Below are 12887 nucleotides of genomic sequence, written 5' to 3'. Positions count from 1 at the left end.
AATGAAATCGCCTTACCTCGTCCGCCCGCGGCCATTGATTGGCCATAATGTTGAACACCACCACCTCCTTAGACAATGTGGACAGGCAGAAACAATCAAACCTTCTCCCCCCTTTTTTGGCATCTCCTGAGCCCAGCCCCTCCTCGGCCGAGGTAGGGGCATGGCTACGACTCTTTGACGCATGGAAACGAAATCTGGACGGAGATATTCGAGCGAAAGTCTGTTTTGCGTGACGGCCACCTAGTCTCTCTTCCTCTTTTCCTCTCTCACCAACCTACCTCTCTGGATCCCTTTTTTTGTATGTGTGGACACCATATATAGATTTTTAGTGTTGATTATCTCTGTTCTGTAAAAAGGGGGGAACTTGCCCTGAAAGGAATCTGTTACTTAAATCTTCGTCTGCGTCCCGTATCGTGCCGTGATTGTGAGCGTATGTGTCGTACGTTTTGACGGAAAGTGAGCGAGCCAACAGATCGCAGGTCATCCTCGGGCAGGTTGGGACAGCAGCGGCGCGCATATATACACAATTTCGGTCCATAACCAAATCGATCTTCGTCGTTAAACTGAGCATGTATCTGACGCGGCGCCGTGAACCACGTAAATGGGAGCCAAGAGGCCGATAATCTATCTGCCAAACGCCGGCCCCCAAAGTATCGCCCATCTCATCCAGTTTTACTGCAGGAAAACACACAAAGTAACGTCGATAGAACGCAAACTGCCAAACTGCTCGAAATAGAATATTGTTTGTCTAGGATTAAACACGCCAAGTAAACCCCGGCGGGTTCGCGATGCGTGAATGGACCAATGAGGGGTTCGGATAGGGGAGGTTTGAGATAAAACACCGCTCATCTGGCTGGTCTCTCCCCCGCATTAAACAAAGTGCGGGAGATAGACGAGAGGCGGCGATTTCGGGTAGACGACGTTGCAGTGGGGGGCGAGAGTGCTTTCTTTGGGATTTAATATCTATCTAGCTTGGCTTAGGCTTTGCGATGATGTGCGTGGTTCTTTTTGGAATGACGAGAATGAACTGAAGTCTGGCGGATCGGTTTGCTACAGCATCGTTCTGGTTCACCGGGCATGAGACACCCCGGCGGATATCAAGATCATGTTCAACCCCTCGCTTCAGAGGGTAAGTCCACTCCACTGGGGTTTTCCTCCATTCCCGTCCACGATGTACTCGAGGTAGACATCGTTGAACATTTATGGCGGCATTTCTGTACCTCTTTCCGTGGAGAGGTATATGTCTGTCCGACGCGCCATTTCATCCGATGTATGCCTACGTGCCTATATGCACGACACAACACGAACGATGACGAGTCAGCTGGGACCCCTTTTTTCCCCCTCCGCCACTGCAGTATCTCACTAAGAGAAGCCGTCACGCGTAAACTCTCGTTGTAAGGGCGTTTGTCTTTTGCTGTCTCTTTGCTGGTTTTGGCGAGGACGGTCTATTTTTGTTTGATGTTGGTGTGATATGATCTCGGTGGGTCGTTAGTCATTCGAAGCACTGGGATACTTCAGCTTGGTGATTCGTAGATTTGAGGGGTTGATGTGCTGTGCCCTCGAGAGATGCAATTATGGCCGTGACGGCGCACTCCATCTTGCTGCAAGAAAGCAAAGGCTGCACATGGTCGATAAATCCAGTTCCAACGTCTGTGTATGAGTGCCCATTGCACACAAACTCGACCAGGTCGATAACGACAATGAACATTACAAATACCGTCACTCAGCGAATCTGGTTCGGTACTTGGATGACGTGGCTTTGTAGACTACAACGGATCAACTCTCGCCACGTGGAAGCCGCGAAGAAGGAAGATGGCACGAGGACTTTGCGGGCAGGATGTTTTTTCGCTGTGATGGCCACCGCAGAGACGATGGGGGATACATTTATGTAAAGGTGAGATGCCAAAGCTCGCGCGGAAACGGAAACAGTACTCGTACGTATAAGCTCAGCAAGTAAGGTACCTTAGTCCGGGACGGAGGCAAGCTCTGTACCGCTGTCCCAAGCCCCGTCGAATCTTGTGGCCCGGGCCGGAGGCGGCGGGTGTGGAGCCGTCGACGCCGGACAACGCCGCAGCCGGGGGCCGCTGTGGAACCCTGTGCGGAGGGCCCGCGTTGTGCGGCGCCGCATGGCGCATTCCGGGACGGGGGGAACCACCGGGGGTATGTGGTCGGACAGTTTCCCCGGATGCCGACAACGACATAGGCTTCGAGATACGATTTCATAGCCAGCAGGAAGAGGGACTTCGTTGGCTTGCCGTCTGTTCTGACCAACACCGTTCATTCCGATCACGACTTCCACCTCCTGTTTCTCAGGGGGTGATTAGTTTCGCGGCTAAGATCACACTCATGTTCCCCAAGCTCAAAGTGGCTGGCCGGCTACACTCTACGCTTTTCGACAACAGAGAGACCTGAGAACGGAGATACATCCAGACGCTGGACCGGATCATCGGTCTCGACAAGTCTTGCCCGTATCCAGAAATACCATACGAAGATCACTTAGCAGGTTCGAAACATTGGGAGCTAGCATATCTCCCCGTGTACCTTAAGTGGCAGTATAAATCACGAAGTCCTTACTCCAACGATCACGCAAACTAGTCGTGGTGTGTATATTCCCGGGTGGCCAACATAGTTGTGATGACTCTCCTTCAAAACAACGTCTCCTCCGTCGACACTAAACCGTCTTCTCCAGCCGTAGTCCGATCAGCCGGGGGCCACGTTCAGGCAGGCTGTAGACGTGTGAACTGCTTTCCGACGCCTCCCGTCCCGACTGGTCGCTCAGCCTGAAAACTTGGCCAAGTCGAGGATCCGACTGAGCAATCAACTTCAAGTGCTTATAAGACTTCACAAGGCGCCCGCCGAATACATCAAAGCGTACGATGCAACTCTACCATACACCCACACACAAAACTCACCGAAGACGCGACAATGTGTTCATCAACGAGGCATATCGAACAATAATAAATATCATACTTTCGAAGAATCCCGTCCCTCCCAAAGGGGGATCTGAGGAACCGTGGGAAGGGGTCTTGGTCTGCGATCCCAAGATGCAACAAAGCACCCTACCCACACGCTGTATATCTAGATGAAACATCCACCATGACAACCACCTGCTTCAACCCCTAAATGCCTAAATGCTTTCAATCCCACCCCTCCTTTTCCGCGCCTCAAAACACCACAATGTACATACACACAAGCATTACACATTGAGGCGGGAGAAAAAAAAGGGGGGGAGAATAAGGGGGTGCGGTGGGAAGACACGCGTTCGCATGAAAGTGGGCACACATAGATTCTGATGCTCTGGGGAAGTTGAGAAGGAAAATGAAGAACCCAAGAAAAAAGGTGTTGAATAAAGACATGAAAATCCGATATACTCATACAGGCGAATCGTCACTAGGCCGGCCGCCCCGCCCCCTATCATGCTGCTGGGCCCCGTCGCCGCCGCCGCCGCCGTTCTCCCCCCTCCGCCCTCCTTGCGCGCTACCGCTGCTGTCCGGCCTCGGCTCGTCGCGGAACACGGACCAGCTCCCACTACTACTCGGCGGCGCGCCCTCGTCACCGCCGGACCGCCACCACTTGAGCTTCCAGACCCCGCTGAGTGCCTCCTGCAGCGAGGGCTGGCTGCTCTGGCTCTTACGGCGACGGCGGGCCGTGAAGCCCGGGAAGCCCGTTGACTTACGCCGCCTGCGGCCCACGGGCCGGCGTTGTGAGGGGGACTCGCTGCTGGGGCCCGGCTCCGCTGAAGACGATGTTTGGGGCTGTTTTGTGCCGCTTGAGCGGCGGTGGTGGGCGAGAAGGGAGGTGGACTCAGTGATGTCAGGCATGGTACTGGAACGCTTGCGCGAGATGGGCGTGCTTGGTGCATCGCGATCCTCGAGCTCGCCCCAAATTTCGGCTCGTTCCTGCCATCTCCTACCCTTCTTTGGACGGCTGGGTGTAAGGGGCGTGGTCTCGCCGCTGGCCACGTTGAAGGTCGAGTACTGTACGGGGAGAGGGTCGTCTTCTTCGTGAAGGCTGTACAGGTCGTCGCCGCCAAGGAGAGACTCCTCTTCGTCTTCCGTGTCTTCCACGAGACCCAGGCCGGGAGCCAGCGACGACTGGCCGACGCCGGGAGTATGTTGTTCGTCGCTGAGGCGCCAGGACAGCGCCAGAACGCCTGATAGTAAAATGACGGTTCCGAGCGCGATAAGCCCGCCGCGTAGAGGATTAATAAGGTCGGTCTGCTTGAAGTAAATCAAGCCGTCCAGGATCGCAATGATGTTATATATGCAGAAGACCATTGGATATAGGACCGACGTCGAGACAAGCTTAAGGCCGCGGTGAAGGTAGTACAGCTGGCTCAGGGCCAGCGTGACCAACGCGAGAACCAGGACCCAGGCCTGCCAGTGAACGAACTGGTTATCGCCGTCGGCGATGGTCTTGATAATGAGCTCGACTGCGGACTTGGCGACCAGCAGCGAGTGCGCGGACACTATGCCGCTTATACAACCGTATGACAGCCCGCGGACGAACCGGAAGCGCGAGTTGGTCGACAGGCTCGTGAAGGCGTCGAGGCAGTCGATGGTGATGGCGATGGAGAGGACCAGCAGGGCCTGCATGATCATCCATATCACGAAGGGCCGGCGGCCGAGTAGATCGAGGAGTTCGCGGAGGTTATGGGCTGGCGCGGGAATTGCGCCGAAGACGGCGATGAGTACGGCGCCGGCGCATACGAGCAGGGTGCCCCAGAGCGACCACCTCGTGAAGGGCTCGTTGAGGATGAGGGTGGCGCATATCGAGTTGAAGACGAGGCCCGAGGCCTGCAGGGTCGAGAGGACGGGGAGAGGGAGGGTCGAGATCTGGACGGAGCTACCGAGCAGGTTGGCGGCGATGAACATTCCCATGCCCAGCTGCCACCTGCCCCTCCGGTACGGCGGCCTGCGGATCTCATGCGGGCCCTTTTCGTCTTCGAGGATGTGCGATTTTCGTTGTAGCGTCAGGCCCAGGCTCTGAACGCTGGTCGAGAGTAGACCTACGATGATTCCGATCTGCGAAGAGTCGAGGACAAGTGTTAGCCGGGGGATCTCGTGAGCATCTAAGACAATCGGGCTGTGAGGGCGAGGAAGCATACGGCGATTGTCCCCCCGGGGGAGATGCCGCCAAGGGACCCCATTGCGCGCGCGAGCAGCTAGCTGTCGGTCATCTGGCGGCGGCGGTTGAGAAGGAAGATGTCGCGGCGGGCCCTCGGTGTCATGGATTGATTTCGTTCGTCCCTTGTTATCCGCGCAACCGTCGTATCCCTCCCTTCTACCCTAGCGCTTTTTTGCCGTGTGTCGTGTCTCTCCTCGAGCCCGAGTCGGACCGGATGAAATCGCAATCGGGGGAGCGTGGGCGGTCGGACGTTTTATTTTGACGGATGCAAGAACCCTTACGGAAGCGCCTCTAGTGAACCAAAAAAAACGTTGCTGTACGCAGTAGTGGTGTTGAAGGCTGTCTAGCGAAAGCCCGCCACTTGATCTACCACCTCCCAGGTGATGATCTTTAGCCGCCAAGGCCAGAGAGCTTGCAGCAGACTGGACGGGACGTAGGTAATCGGGGAGGAGGATTCGCTCTGGGTTGCTTCGGTTTCGATCGACACAGCGTTGCTCGAGGGAGGAGGCAGAGGAGGAAGAGGAGGAGGGAAAAAGGGCCGCGACGGGCGAGTTGAAGATGTTTGCGTGTACAGGTTAATGCGTGTTATAAAATACGGAGTTTCCACATGGCCGGAGTCGGTGAACACTTTGTTAGATCATGGCTCAGCTCGAAACACCAGACAGACGTACGTTGACATGCACGACGCAATGGCCGCTGGCTGTCCCGTCGGTCTGGCCCAAATTGGGTTGCTTGTTGCCGGCTTTGCTGGCGAAAATGGGGGGGAGGAGGCACCCACATCTCTCTCTCCAGTGAGGAGCCCAAGGTCAGGGAGGTACATGGCCCTGCTGCAAGCACGCAGAAACGCAGTAAGGGACCCTCCCGGCTACTGCCTCTGGGCTGCATTGATTCAGTAGTGCGGTACCTTACTCGTGTGGCGGTGCGAGCGTGAGACGGGCCGGCGCCAGCTGAATTGCAACTGTCACATTATCTTATCGCATTCTCGGTGCTGCGTGATGTCACTGGCCCAGAAAGACACCCAAAAAGTGAGGCTGGAGCAGCATCAAACGCACGGGTCATCTGTGGCAGTCCATGTGGGGCACCACGACCGGCCCGCATTTACTGGAGCAGCCGGCGCAGCCAGTCAGAGCCGCGCCTGCGTGTGGCTGATGGAGTCGAGGTACCCGTCGACTGGCCTTGGTGCTGCTGCTTGGAGCTGGCCCGAACGTCCGTCCAGTGATGCTTGCTACTGGCGGCTTGGTAGGTAGTAGCATCGACACTCGTCAACAACAGCTTCATTCAACCACGAACCCTTTCCCATAACGCCCACCCCTCCCATCCGCCCTAACCCCCACCGGGCTGTCAGGCTTCATCTCGACCTCTCCGCGATCCCGAATTCGCATCCTCCACCCTCGTTTTCGATATCTTAATTGAACAAAGTCGCTCAATCAAACCGCCCAGCATGTCGCACGCACCGTTGACCGACGACCAAGTAAGGGCGCCCCCCCCCCCCCCCTCGCGGCCTCACGAATCCCACCCTGTTCCTCCCTCGTCCCGCTCGCCGACACGTAGGATGCGATCGATGCTGATACAATGGGTGTTCCCCTTTCAAACAGGTCGGTCAGGAGCTCCGCAAGATGACGGCCTTCATCAAGCAGGAGGCGATGGAGAAGGCCCGCGAGATCGAGATCAAGGCCAACGAGGAGTTCGCAATCGAAAAGTCCAAGCTCGTCCGCCAGGAGACGGACGCCATCGACACCCAGTACGAGAAGAAGTTCAAGCAGGCCCAGATGTCGCTGCAGATCACCCGCTCCACCGTCACCAACAAGACCCGTCTCAAGGTCCTCGGCGCCCGCCAGGAGCTCCTCGACGACATCTTCGAGGCCGCCCGCAAGAAGCTCGCCGACGGCACAAAGGACAAGGCCAAGTACCAGGCCGTCCTCAAGGGCCTCGTCCTCGAGGGCCTCTACGCCCTCAACGAGCCCGAGGTCCAGATCCGCGCCCGCAAGGCCGATTTCGACATCGTCAAGAAGGCCATCGACGAGGCCGTCAAGGACTACAAGAAGGAGCTCGGCAAGGACGCCGCCGCCAAGATTGACGAGTCGGACCCCTTGCCCGCGGAGAGGTACGTTCGCCACGGAACCGTATGCACATTGCTGGAGATATGGACTAACGCGAGCACACAGCGCCGGAGGTGTCTTCATCATTGGTGGAAAGGGAAAGATTGAGATCAACAACACATTCGAAGAGCGTCTAAACCTTCTCCAAGACACCTCTTTGCCGGCCGTTAGAGAGACCCTGTTTGGAAAGAACCCCAACCGCAGATTCACCGACTAAACAGACACCCCTTTCCGAACTGCACCCTGCAAAACCTCCCTCAGCCTCGTCCCGGGCTGGAAAGTAACCATCGCTGCATGAAGGACTCCCCGACGCCGCCCTGTTTGAAACCCTTCCTGTGGTGTATCTTAGATGCTGTATGGTCGTGGCCAACCGTTGGCGTATTAGGTAGTTGTCATTATACTACAAGTGCATTATCATTAACCAATCGCTGTTACAAAGTCCTCGCTAGCATCTGAAGACGACTCTTCCTTAATGGCGTCCGCCTCCGGCTTGCTTTTCCTGGCGTGCACGAACTTCTTCATAAAGTCTTGCTGTCTTCTCTTCTTAGCTGACGACGGCCCCTGGTCACCGAAAATGCTCTGCGTAGGGGGAGGCCGGGTGCGCACAGAGTACGACAGACGTTGTCCGACCCATTCCAGCACGCTCTTCGCTTCTGTGCGCGTGAGGTTGGCCGCGCCGGTATCATTAATACCACGCCAGATGGCCTTGAGACGTCTCGCGAGGTCGTCAACCTCGGCGTTGAACGTCTTCTGGTGTTCCTTGTCATCCTCATCCGGAACGAACGAGCCGTCGTCCACGGCCATATCGAGAAGCAAGACCTGCGCCTTGAGGTCGGCGTAGTCGGTCTTGTTGTTAATCTGGAAGTCGCTGTCTTTCACCCGGGCAAGGATAAGACGGACAGACATGGCATGATCCGGGTGTCGGCTGGCTAGTGCGGCATCCCGGAGGAAGAACGCAATTGCCAGACGTCTCCGTAGCTCATGCAATTTTGGCGTGGTGACGGGCATGCACATCAACGGGAGTATCCGCAGTGAGGCCTGAGCGAATCCATGATAGAGAGACGAGCAGATCTCAGTGCACTGGGCAAAGTCAGCGTGGAGCATGCTCGACGAGGGCACATAACTTACGTATTCGTTCCATACGCCGTCTTGAATTCTGTTCACCAAAGCCGCCAACGCCTGCTGATGTATCATGAGCACGTCCGGGTTCTCGATGACCATCTTGTCGGCTGCCATGCGCAGCAGCATCTTGATTGCGTAAGTGATCGCATCTTGTTGAAGATACTCAGCAACCTTGCGAAGCCATTTCAAACATGACAGAAGCGGCTTCCAGTCTCGATCGTCGTATATATCTCGTATCTCGCGAACTGGTTTCAGCGTATCATCTCCTACATGATCCGCAGCGCCCAGTTGGCGAAAGACCTCGGCGAGCTGTTGAGGAGTAACGAGGCGCCTGACCTGTTTCTTATTCGCGGCAGCAAGTTTGCTATACTCCTCACGCAGAACGCCGATCTTTTCAACGTTCGACATGTTCAGGATCCATAGGTACAACTCGTCGGGCAATGCTATGGAAGCCGCAAGACGAGTAGGCATGCCGGACAGGAAATGTCTGTCTCGTGTTCCGGCTTTTTCAAGGAATGACCAGGCCTCTTTTGCAGTCTTCTTGGGAAAAGACCGAGGAGGCGGCGCATCTCCCTCCTTAAAGAAGTACCACCTGGTCTGCGGGCCAGAAGTGTTTGTTCGCTCCATGGCCCTCATCGCCTTATCTGCATCCTCTTCGGACTTGACACCGGCGATCTCGATCAATTTGTGGCGGGACTTGCTGGGGTTGGCATCCGCCATCACCTCGTCCTTCAGCTCGGCCTGTTGAGGTCTCTTGGGACTGTCAAATTTGACGTCGTGCCTCTTCGAGTGCGCATCCAGGGTCTTGAAGTCGAACTTGTGTTTGGGCTGTATGGTGAGCGGCGACTTGTGAACCATCATCGCCCTCCTTTTCGCCCTTGGAGTGCTGCATGGATCCGCTCCTTGTCTCTTCGGGCCCAGCATATTGAGACTCGGGAGAGAACAGTCAGAGAAGTCGCCTTCGTCGTCTTCCTCATCCGAGCCTTTGATAACCGCATCTCTGGTCAAAACAGAACGCTTCCTCGCTGTTGACGGGGATGCAGGCATGCTGGGGGAGCTGGCCAGGTCGGGTAAAGACGGCAAACTGCTGGGCGTGTCATCGCCCTTCGCCTGCCCCTTCTGTCCTCGCTTGGGCGTGTCGAGTAGTCTGTTCTTCTTCAAGGCAGATAAAGAGGGAAGATCAGTGGCCAGAGCCTCGGGCGGACTCTCGCTCGCAGGCTTCTTCCCACCAGTGAATAGAAGTCGCACTGGCGTCGTCTCCTCTGCTTCGGGGGATTGACCTCGGCCTGGTGTCGAGGGCGCGGAGCTGAATCGAACTTTCCGTGCTGAGCCAGTGGCACGCCCAGAAGGTGGCATATTTAAACCGACAAAAGCACCGTTAGGCGCCTTTGTTCTCGACCCTTTGCTACCAGGTGTACGGAGCAAACGCTTCTGCGCAGAGGAAGGTAGACTTGGAGTAGTACGCAGGTCGGACAATGAGGTTGACGTAGTAAAGCTAGTTGCTGCTACTGCAGCCAGCTGTGGAGGCGATGCGCTTAATCCATCGAGATTCTGGGTGTTTGGTTTCGAGTTCTCGTCGTGTACCATGGATGACCGTTTCCTCTTGCCTCGCGGTTGCCTTGGCGATGGCGCCTTCACATCTCGGACGTGGGTAGTCAGTGCACCACCATTGGGAAGTTCGACACCTGGAGTAGACGACGGGGATGCGGATGATCCGGTAGAGCCTCCGCCAGCTTGCGAAGAGCTTAGAGGAGCTTGAGCCTTCTTCGCAGCTGATCGAGCTGCAAAGAAACTTCTGATATCTCGGTTGCCGTTTGCGCCGCCAGCCTGACCGCTGCCGCCCTTTGTGCGAGCCATGGTGAAGCCCAGCCTCGCTTCAAAGATGAGATTGCTGACGGAGAAATTCTACAGACCTCAGGGCTTCTAGAGTAGAATGATGTTGTTTGTACCGTTGATGAGGCTTGTCACATGATTGCGCATGAAGTCGGTGCAGATGGATTGAACGTTGAAGTCTCGACGCGTCGCAGGGGCCGTTTTCGCGTCGGTCGCCGCCAAATGGCGAACAACTTTAGTGGAGAAACACTTAAGCCATCATCACCGCTTATCTTATCATCGCTTATGTCATCATCACTATGGCTTTTGGGCACCTTTTGGCTCCCATGGGAATTGGAATTTGGATTTGGGTTTCCCAGGACGACCGGCGGCTGAATAATTATAGGAAAATATGGCATTGCGTAGATGTCTAAAAAGAAATATCTCCGTGAGTTTACTCAGGTCTCGGTGACAGTCAACCAACGCTTCAACGCTTAGTGAGATGCGACATGGATACTGATCCATGGCTTTTGCAACATTTCTCGAATGAACGACGGCGGTGTTCGTACCTGACACCTGCCAGCAGGCATCAAGCCGTTCAGAAAGCGAATACTACTGGTTTAAACATATCAACCTGCTATATGTCAGAGAATAGGGATTTTCGAGGTACGACGATGACTCGACTCGGTATTGTCGGACGAACAACCGTTCGGCGTCCGCGGCGGCGGAGTCGTTCGGCAACCGACACAGAGCCTGTGGAATCACGGGTGACCGGCCCAAAATAACGGAGGCGTGACACCAAAGGATTGATCATCACCGCGCAGAGACGACGGCACGAACGGGCAGCGGACTGCTCAGCTGTCCACACCCCCGGTTTCCCAGCATGCGGCCAAGAGAGAGGTCCGACGATCGCCCGCCAGTGACCGCGAACCGTTGGAGACCGGTGCTCTTGAAATTTTCGGTTTCAGGGGTCGGACAGGAGTCCGGAATAGGGGACATCGTGGTCGTAATGGTTGCGTTGCATGACAGAGTGGTTTGGAAGTTCCTGGGCGGCTGAAGGAGGTATGGATGGCCTGGGAGTTTGTCCAGTTCTCGTCCCTTATTTCCGCCGTGTCTTGCACATCACGAAGAAAGGTCAAGGCCTGCAGACTGGTAGGCCCAGACTTGCCCAGACGCTTGGGACAATCTCAGAGCCACGCCGAGTTTGTCATCAGACCGAATTTTGCTCAAGGCACCCTGCCTCAGAAGCGGCGGTCCGGGTCAGAGATGCATCGATGAACCTGTTCCCAACACCTTGGACCGCGATCAAAGCGATCATCCCAGAAGGTTAAATCGACCCGTGTGTCCCGTGTGAGCCTCCCGACCTCCCCTTCTTCGATGGGGTTTGGGAGTGGCTTGCTTCAAAAGCAGCGTGGGTTACCCGGCAAAAGGCCACATCCTGTCTTCCCGCCTCCCATCTGGTGTCCTCCGTCTGTTTTCTAGCGGAAGGCCTTGAATTGCACTTTCGGATTGGATGAGACAAACCTGACGAGCGTGGGGAATGTGAATGTGAGCGTTGGTTCATGTCGATTCCGCGTTCGAGCCTGAGTCGTACGAAATCCTTGGGGCAAATTCTGTGTAACAAGACGCGACTGGAAAAATTCCAGAGAAGCCGCCAGAGCAATCAGGAAAAAGCCACCTGTCAGAAGAGTGTTTGGCGGCTGCGGTGCCGCATGCCGCGTCGTACCCGAGGGATCTCGTGGGAAAAATACGCCGGGCGGCGCGTGAGGGTCTCACGTCCTCCCACTCCTCCTCATCCTCGGCGTCGAATGGGCTCCGTCCGCGCCGTGGATGCACACCGCAGTCTCGCAGAGCAGATGCAGGAAAAGCTGGCTGGATACCCTGCAAAGGCCCGCCGTGCCCCGTCCTACCTCCGAATGGACATGTCGTAAGCCCCGAATGCCCGACTGCACATCCCTCCACTATTCCTCCATATTCCAATTGCGATGTAGTAGCACGCTGATTGCTAGTGGGCGCCCCTTGACTCTTGAGGCTTGACGACGTCTCTGGTGGACCCTCCCTGGCGAACTGGCTCGACTGACCTGGCCAGGCCGGTGATTGATGAGCAGAGGGGAGATTGAAGCTAACCAGCTGGCAATGCTCGCCGGCCCGGGTTTGGTATGGCGTAGGGGGCAGTTACGGCGCAGCGCCCTCGATCCGTATCTGTAGTGATTCGAGAACAAGAACGGACAAGGGTCAATCCTAGATGCTGTCAACGGTTGCCGAGGTCGACAACGTCGACATTGACTGGTTGCGGTGAACAGCTCATTCAAGCATTACTTTTCAACCGTCGCAAAGCAGAACACGGACAGATCTGTGAGCGGAAGACATCCCGGAAGATGCTGCCAAGGACAGGCGCGACAGAAGGTTGGCTGCCGAGCTGCGCTGAGTGATTGACTGAGAGTGCTGCGTAGCGGCTATCGATTTGTTTCAAGCTGCCCTTTCCCGTGTGGCTAGGACGGTTAGGTGGAGGGGCGATCTGGATAGGATCGCCTCATCGCGGGTCTCTTTCCCAGCCGCCTCTGAAGTTCAGAACTGCACAGCATAGATCGCCAGCAGAGGAAGCAGGAGTTGTGTGCGTATGTGTGTGACTTTTTGTGTCGGTTATGCTGTTATGCTGCAGCCTCACATCCTGCTCCTGTTGTTGGTCTTCAGGCGATTCCTCCCATGGTGTCGGTAAAAGGTCTG

The 12887-nt window shown here is 56.0% G+C and overlaps 3 protein-coding genes across 3 annotated transcripts; 1 reads left to right on the top strand and 2 right to left on the bottom strand.

Moving 5' to 3' along the window:
• Positions 1-3371: 3371 nt before the first annotated feature.
• CkaCkLH20_02897 (duf803 domain-containing protein) lies at positions 3372-5105 on the bottom strand (the record flags this gene model as incomplete). The annotated part of the gene is made up of 1 exon (XM_038885616.1): positions 3372-5105. One exon carries the CDS (start codon positions 5103-5105, stop codon positions 3372-3374), a length of 1734 nt encoding a protein of 577 aa, XP_038748815.1.
• Positions 5106-6568: 1463 nt separating this feature from the next.
• CkaCkLH20_02896 (uncharacterized protein) lies at positions 6569-7443 on the top strand (the record flags this gene model as incomplete). The annotated part of the gene is made up of 3 exons (XM_038885615.1): positions 6569-6598; positions 6723-7231; positions 7293-7443. The coding sequence occupies 3 exons, from the start codon at positions 6569-6571 to the stop codon at positions 7441-7443; spliced, it is 690 nt and encodes a 229-aa protein (XP_038748814.1).
• A 200-nt stretch (positions 7444-7643) lies between these two features.
• CkaCkLH20_02895 (uncharacterized protein) lies at positions 7644-10205 on the bottom strand (the record flags this gene model as incomplete). The annotated part of the gene is made up of 2 exons (XM_038885614.1): positions 7644-8306; positions 8355-10205. 2 exons carry the CDS (start codon positions 10203-10205, stop codon positions 7644-7646), a joined length of 2514 nt encoding a protein of 837 aa, XP_038748813.1.
• Positions 10206-12887: the final 2682 nt, after the last annotated feature.

This window comes from Colletotrichum karsti (assembly GCF_011947395.1).
Source record: "Colletotrichum karsti strain CkLH20 chromosome Unknown Scaffold7, whole genome shotgun sequence".
Classification (NCBI taxonomy): domain Eukaryota; kingdom Fungi; phylum Ascomycota; class Sordariomycetes; order Glomerellales; family Glomerellaceae; genus Colletotrichum; species Colletotrichum karsti.
Note: the sequence above shows the minus strand (reverse complement) of the source record. Positions and strands in the feature narration are given on the sequence as shown.